This window comes from Miniopterus natalensis, chromosome 10, assembly GCF_054644295.1.
Source record: "Miniopterus natalensis isolate mMinNat1 chromosome 10, mMinNat1.hap1, whole genome shotgun sequence".
Taxonomy (NCBI): domain Eukaryota; kingdom Metazoa; phylum Chordata; class Mammalia; order Chiroptera; family Miniopteridae; genus Miniopterus; species Miniopterus natalensis.
This window is the reverse complement of record NC_142090.1, coordinates 83141547-83149017: the sequence shown is the minus strand read 5'-3', so window position 1 is coordinate 83149017 and position 7471 is coordinate 83141547. Positions and strand designations below refer to the sequence as shown.

Below are 7471 nucleotides of genomic sequence, written 5' to 3'. Positions count from 1 at the left end.
TGGTGAAACTGAGAAAATAGAGAAGAGAAAATAAATCCCCTGGCTCAGGAATGTGACCACATTTGCCCCAAGAGCCTGTGGTCTGGGAAATCTATGTCAGGGGAGATGGTCCAGATGTGGTGTTTGACAGGAAACAAGCCGTGGGCACGTCCTGTGTACAACAGCATCAAAAATGCTTCGTGCCTCAGCCTCCCAAGACAGAACACTTCCTTCCTGGCTGTGCCATCGACTGGGGTGCAAGGAGGCAGAAGCCAGACTTGGGGTTCACCAACGTGAGGGTGCACCCAGCTTTGCCCACATACATATTCATAGACAAATGAATGAATATCTGCTATTCTGGGGACAGGGCATCCAAACAAACAGTGTCTGAAGTCATGAAATTCACACCACGGCTACAATTTCATAGATTTTTATTTGTGGCACCAAAAGACACATTTAGAGACGGTGGTTTAGGGGCGATTGGCTAGATGCTCTCGCTGCCCGGGGAGGGTGAGCGACGGGAGTAGACGACGCAGAGCCGGGTCCCCGTGATTCTAAAACAGTCCCAGGACGTTCAACGCATCTCACGCTACCTGTGGCTTCATTTCGCGAACTCCTCTCCATTTCTAGTCATCTCTTAAAGAGCTTTTTTCAGGATAACAATTAGTTTGCGGGGAGCTGTGAAAAACTCCTGCTGTGGTTACGCTCCATTATAAATACCGGTGACCGAGGCCCGAGCCCTGCGAGAAGACTGCCCACCACGTGGTCCAAGGGAGGCACCGATCTGCTGGGCAAAAGTGTCAAGCCTTTTTTTTCAAATCATGAAACATTAGCCAATTTTGGGCCCATCTTGGCGACACCCAGCATCCCTGCTCCTGGCCCGTGCAGGGTCTCCAAGGCTCCCAGGGGAGTTACCGGGCTCTGTGCTCGGCCCTCCCAGGGGAGGTCCCTGCTACTTCACAGCCCGTGGGGACAGCTGGCAGGTGGGTCCCCGACCGTCCTGGTCTCAGCCCCCTGCCTTTGCAGAACCCAGAACCTCCCGCCTACATATCCCATGTGGGTGTCACCCAGGGGGATCACCGCTGGATTTTAAAACCTCAGCAGGTCAGCCACCCTCCACACGGTTCCACCCAGACGGCGGAGGGATCAGACGCAGTGGCTTCCTCCCTCCGCAGTCGCCTGTGAGACAGCCTTGCGGCTCCTCCTCTCGCCACCCAGACATGGAGCGTCACTCAGCAGGTGACATTCAGAACTCGGCAGGTTTTAAACAGCTGGACAGCCCTAACCATCGCTGGGTGTAAGTCTCAACGGCCCAACACCGGTCTAAGGGTGATTCTTTCCACATTGCCCATCAACATAATTAAGTGTCGTGTCGGGCTCCAGGTTTTATGTTCCCAGCAACCTGCCAACAAGAATCGTTTATTGGCAACTTGAATGCTCAGAGGCAAAATAATACATTTCCTTGGCACACGAGCCACGCGAGCAGCATCCCCTCCCGGTGCCCCACGAGCAGGACGGGAAATCAGCGGAGCGGGTTGGCCTGCAGGCGGGAAGCGCAGCAATCCCAGTGCCCCTCGCCCTGTGGCGTCCTTGTGTGGTGACGCGGGCATCTGGCAGGTGAGCGTCTGCCACGGTCTGGTCTTTCTGATGCTTCACACAAGCAAGGGCACCTGCGGTCAAGAAAGAGCCCTGGTTACTCAGGGTCCGCGGAAGCCAGGTGCCCGCCTTGCAGAGCACACGGCGGAGTGGCTGCCGACAGGTGCCCTCTGGGCCCAGCCTGACCCGGGTCCCGGCGACTCGGGCTGTCTGGGCCTGTTCACTTTTATGGAAAACGAGACCATCCCAGTACCGACCCCTCAGGCGCATGTGCGAACATAAGCTTAGGGTCTGGAAATGACCTCAGGAACCAACATCGATCGGCAGCCACCCTGTTATTAGCATAAGTCCCCAAACCCACTGGGCACGAGTGGGCATGGAGGGCCCACCCAGTCTCAGACTCATCCTGAGCTGAAACAGGTCTCGGCAGCCGCTGGCCCAAGTATCCTTTGGATTTGGGAATCCCGTTGCCGGGGCCACAGATGCTACTGTGCTTTCGGGGACCAGGCGGGCGAGCAGACCAGCACAAGACCACGAAAAGCGCGTGCTCTGTGCCCGAGACTTGAAACCAGTTATTTTCAAACACTGTGCTAAAAAAATAAAAATAGAAGAAACCCCGCCGGCAGCCTCCACCCAGGCTGAGGCCCTCGAGTGTGACCCGGGCTCCACGGGACACATCTTAGGCTCCTGCACAGCCTGTCCCTGGACCCCCAGGGTGGGTGGGGAATGTGCTCAGAGGTTATCAGTGTGATGCGCCCTCCTGTGTCCCCAGGAGCTAGTCCGGCTGACTGTCCCCCCAGGAGGGTGTGCATGGCCCCCGCTGGCTGGAATGGTAAGGACGCTGCATGGCCATCCCTCCTGCCCTCGCCCCACGGCTGTCTCAGGGCCTGTCGCTCCCGCCTGCAGGTGGTGACATCCTTCCATGTTCCTCTTGTCCCTACAGCAAGGCTCACGCGTAGCCCCTCTCACCTTCCTCAGCCTGGCAGCCCCTGTGCCAGAGCGGATGGCGTCCATCAAGGCCTGCCTGGCATCCACCGGGTTGCCCAGGGGGCTGGAGCTGGACCTGGATGTTGTCCTGGAGGTGGACAGAGCTGGGGCAGCTGGAGGGGGCGGGGGCGGCAGGGAGGCCGGGGGCCGGCTGCCGAGGTCTTCCAGCCCCGGGGGCTCCGGCCCATGCTCGGACCTGGCGGCCTCACGGAAGCTCCGGAGCTCCTCAGCAGCACAGGAAGCCACCTGGTGAAGAGATGGTTAAATGACAGTGTCCCAGGGTTCTTTCCAAGGCAGCACATGGCTGGGTGTCTTCCCTGCTCCCGAGTTCCCCCAGTGGCCAGTGACAATGGCAGGGAGCAGGGAGGGTGGTGCTGTCCCTCTGAGGCCTCCTGGTCTCCTGCTTGTCTTGGCAGGCGACAGGCCTGAGGCTGTTCACACCAAGCTGACCGATTGCCGTGGAGGACCCACCCCCATACTCAGAGCCTCGTGTACCCAACTCCCTGCTCCTGGGTGCTGGCTGTGGAAGCTGGAGGCCACCCTCCTGCCCCTAAAGCTCCTGAGGTTGGTCAGACCAACACCAGGGTGCTCCCCTCAGGTGACCTACACCCTGAAGCCATGCTGGGCCCCCTCCAGGAATGTGGAAAATGCCAAGTGCTGGGTGGGCAGGTGGGGAAGGAGGGAGACTTTCTGGGTGCTCTCGGCTCTGCGCAGCGACAGCCCCTCCGCGCCGGTCTGGTGGGTGGTGGCGTGTGGGGAGACACCAGCTGGTGGTGCACCGTGTCGCCCTGAATTTGCAGCCACACCCAGGTGCCCCGCAGCCGGGCTGGCCTCACGCCTCACCTTCCGCAGGCTGCAGGCCCCGCGGTGCCCCCGGATGGCCGCCAGCAGGGCCGAGTGCTCGCTCTCAGACTCCACGTAGGACGGCTTTTTGGGGCCTCTCTCTGGGCTGTGCTCCGTCTAGAACAATAAATACCGACACAGGTCAGCTGGGAGGCCACGGGGTCAATTTCACAGTCCCTGTCTGCTGGACGGCAGGGTTTTTCTCCACGGTACATTCTAACCATGAGGCAGCATCGACCTTGGAATAGGTAATAACCATCAAGTATTTGGGTGACATCAGACAATGGCCTCTCACGTTGGGTCACTCCTGTCACTGGTCCTGGCTTTCCAAGCTGCAGACCTGGGTGGGAGTCCTGGGTCCCCACTAGCTGCGACCTTGGGCCAGGTCACGGGGCCTCACCTGCCTGTTTCCTCATTTAAACACGGCAGGAGGTGGCTCAGCAGCTCCCCTAGCTCGTTAGTCTCAATGGCACCCGCTGAGAGCGACACCCCGTCACCCTCCTCACCTGATCCAGGAGGGACCCTTCTATACGGTGCAGCAGTGAGAGATAATGTCCGTAAGGTAAATGCCTGACAAGGGGGAGGCGCGTCGTAAAGATGCTCCGTTACGGCCCGGCCGGCGTGGCTCAGTGGCTGAGCACCGACCTCTGAACCAGGAGGTCGCCGGTTCAATACCTGGTCAGGGCACATGTCCGGGTTGTGGGCTCGATCCCCAGTAAGGGCCTGCGGGAGGCAGCCGATCAACGACTCTCTCTCATCATTGATGTGTCTCTCTCCCTTCCTCTCTCTGAAATCAATAAAAACACATTTAAAAAAAAAATGTTCCTGTTGAAGGGTGTGAGGCAGGAGCGGCCCGGGCCTGGCTGCCCACTAACTCGCTCCGGTGCTCCTGGAGCAGCCGCGATGACAGCCCTGCCTCCCGCTCCCTGGGCTATACGCCCGAACCACCCCCTTTCTGCCGTTAGCGGTTCTGTTCAGATGCCGTGCGAGGGGGACAGAAACCTGGCTCAAGTGAACCCGTGTGTCCCCTGGTCCGTGTCCCCCCCGCACCCCTGGGCTGGCAGGTGTGGGAGGAGGGCCTGCGCCCCAGGGCAGGGGCCCGCCGTTCACCTTCCGCAGCCAGTCCTTGCCGCCCGCCGAGTGGATGGCCTCCATCAGGGCGCTGTGCAGGGAGGTGTCTTTGGGTGCCGGCCTCTGGACGACAGGCCTGAACTTTTTCTTTGGCCCGAAGATGCTGGGTGGCGGGGTGCCGTCGACGTCTTGTATGTCTGTGCACAACACCCTGGCCGTCTCCTCCTGCTCGAGGACCGCATGGCTGTCCGCGCCCGAGGCCCGCGGAGAGGGCGGCGGCTGGCTGTGGTTGGGGGCCCACCTGGAGCCATTCACCAGGGACCTGCCGGGCGCCTGAGTGTCCCCGGACCGAGGAGGCGGGCTCCTGGTGCCCTCCGGTGTGCGTCTGGGGTCCGACGCCGAGCTGGCCCTGTGGTTACTTGCACTTTGCTTTCCACCCCAACCACAGCTCGGTCCCACGGAATCATGGTCCCTCCGGGCAGCTGTGATAAGCGGGACGTAGGCCCCTCCGTGGGGGCCAGCAGGACAGTCGTGGGGAGACGGCTTCCCATGAGGGCTGCTGACCTGCCCTCCGGGCTGGGCTCCTCCTGCTGATTCCTCCCTGGGGGTGTTGGGAAGGTGACGGCAGGGTGACGTCTCCTCTTCATGTCCCTGTGTCTCCAGGCAGGGGTGGCGGGTGGTGTCCCTCGTGGCACGAGGCCGCCCCCTGAGCTCTGGCGCCCTGCCCTCCCAGGTCTGCCTGGCCTCCTGCTTCCTCGCCACGTCCTGGGCTTGCGGGGGCCCTATCCGCCTGGCGATGGCAGAGGCCACGTACTGGCTAGATGTTCTCCTCTGAGGCTTGAGAAATGGGACTTGGGTGGTGTGAGCTGCTGGCACTTTCATGTGACAAGTGGCTGTTGAAGGCGGCCGGCTGTCCCCCTGCTCCAGCCGTCTCCCGTCTCCCTGGTGGGCAAGTAGCTGCTGGGGCGACGTCACCACGGGGCCGGGGGAGCTGGGCTCTGCTCCGAATCTGCTTCCTTGAGGCTGGGACTTGGCTGGTGCGGTGGGGATGGGCGTGTGGGGGCCCCAGTTCGAGCCCTCCGTGGGCCTGCCTGCGGGTCTCTCCGTGGAGTCAGACCCCCGGGACCCTCTGGCTTTTCCAACGGGCTGGGTTTCTTTTTCAAGAGCAAAGGACGACAGCACCATGGTCCTGCCCCCGTTTGCGCGGGGACTCACGAGGTTCCCGAGCTCGTCGATCTTGATCGCGCCCGTCGAGAGCGACACCCCTCGGTCGTAACACCGCATCTCTGACTTCGGGGGGACAATTTTATACGTGGTGAGGCCGTATTTAAGTCCGAAGCTCCCGCCTGGGTTCTGGCCTCGTTGATACCACGACAGAGGTGCCGAGGCATCCTTCCTATCGTCACCCTCCTGCTCCTTCCCGGGCCGGGAGTCCGCGGGCGCGGGGGTCTGAGTCTTCCCGCTGGGACCAGAGCCGCACTCCCTCCCTCTCTCCTTTGCGTGTTGGTCACGTCGGTGGAGCTCCGAGGCCCCCTTGGCCTCCACTTGAACAGGGTTCCCATCTTTACAGGTGCTGGACAAGGCCGATCGGGTTTCCTTCCCAGCGGCCTGGGGAGGCTCAGGTGCACGGGGCCCCTCTGCTCTCTTCTTTCCCTGTGGCGGCGGCTCCACCTGGGCCGGTGGCAGGTGCACCCACCTGCCAGCTGAACTCCCCCGGTCAAAAGACCCGGCGTTGTTGTTTCTGTTGGAAAACAGCCCCGGCTCCACGGGATCATCTAAAACTTCCCCTATGAAGGTCACAGGGATGGTGTCGGCGTCGCTGTCGGGGACCACGGCACCCTGCGCACTGCGGCCCGACACGCCGCTGATGGAGCCGGTGAGAGAGCTGGTGTCGGTCTCGTAACTGTCTTCCATTTCTGCAAAGAGGCACAGACACCGGTCACAGGCTGCCCCGCGCCTACGAGCCCTGTGCCCCTCGCCTATGCCACACGCCAGGATCTGGGGTCCCCGAGGCTCCTCTTGTCTAAGTTATTTGTGTCATTTCAGTTTGGCATCCACACTTGCCTGGGGCCAGACTCACAGCTTTTCTTTTATTCCTAGGCAGAGGCCCCACCGTGTCTCCAGGTGAGGCGTTTAGATACAACAGCTTGCTGACATCCTTCACTTAAGAATAGCTCCCTAGCCCTGGCCGGTTTGCTCAGTGGTTAGAGCGTCGGCCCTCGGACGGAAGCGTCCTGGGTTTGAGTCCCGGTTGAGGGCATGCACCTCGGCTCCAGGCTCGCTCCCCGGCCCTGGTCAGGGCGCGTGTGGAGGCAGCCGGTCGATGTCTCTCTCTCTCTCTCCCCCCTCCACTCTCTCTGGAAAGCAATGGAAAGAATACCCTCGTGTGAGGGTTAAGAAAACAAACCAAGATCCCTAAACCCCAGGCTCTGGAATCACCGTCTCGGCAGCGAGCGTGGAGGCAGATCCTGAGAGTGACAGTCATTCTGCTCTTTTCACCAGGAGCACACAGGACTCGCGGGCACTGAGCCTCGCACCCTGGAACCCGCGCTAACGGTGCCCGGGGCGGGCACAGGAGCAGGGCTCAGACACGAGCGGCTGGCTCGGGGCATCGACTCTGCCAGCTCGCCTCCCGGGGACAGGACCTGGCCAGCGAGTTGGACAAAACTGATCTGTTTCCCCTGGTTTTGTTCTAAGGTATGGCCACCATCAGCTCTGGTCTGACGACAGCGTTGTCCCCCTGACACCTCCACAGGGCGGCAGGGACGTGAGACTCTGCGTTTTCAGAGATTAAAGGGGTGCAGGTCTTAACCAAGCCACCAGTACACAGGGGCCACCATTGCCTCCCTCACTCGCTAGGGGCCCGGAGAACTTTTTTAAATATGTGTGGAATACTTTCCAATGTGAAAACTTGGTATCACTCAGAGCAGGGCGCAGGCGCTGCTCGGCCGCCCCGGAGAGGCCGGCCTCGGAGCCGTGCGGCAGGGAGCTCGGC

At 61.2% G+C, this 7471-nt stretch overlaps 1 protein-coding gene across 1 annotated transcript in view; it reads right to left on the bottom strand.

Annotated features, from left to right (window-relative positions):
- Nucleotides 1–438: 438 nt before the first annotated feature.
- The window catches only part of COBL (cordon-bleu WH2 repeat protein), a 53808-nt gene continuing 46775 nt past the window's right edge, over nt 439–7471 (bottom strand). The window contains exons 12-15 of the mRNA XM_087820879.1: nt 4516–6392; nt 3406–3522; nt 2545–2808; nt 439–1649 (exon numbers count right to left, since the gene is read on the bottom strand). Of these exons, the coding sequence (XP_087677005.1) occupies nt 1632–1649; nt 2545–2808; nt 3406–3522; nt 4516–6392 (2276 nt within the window). The 3' untranslated portion in view covers nt 439–1631. The remainder of the gene's footprint in view (nt 1650–2544; nt 2809–3405; nt 3523–4515; nt 6393–7471) is intronic.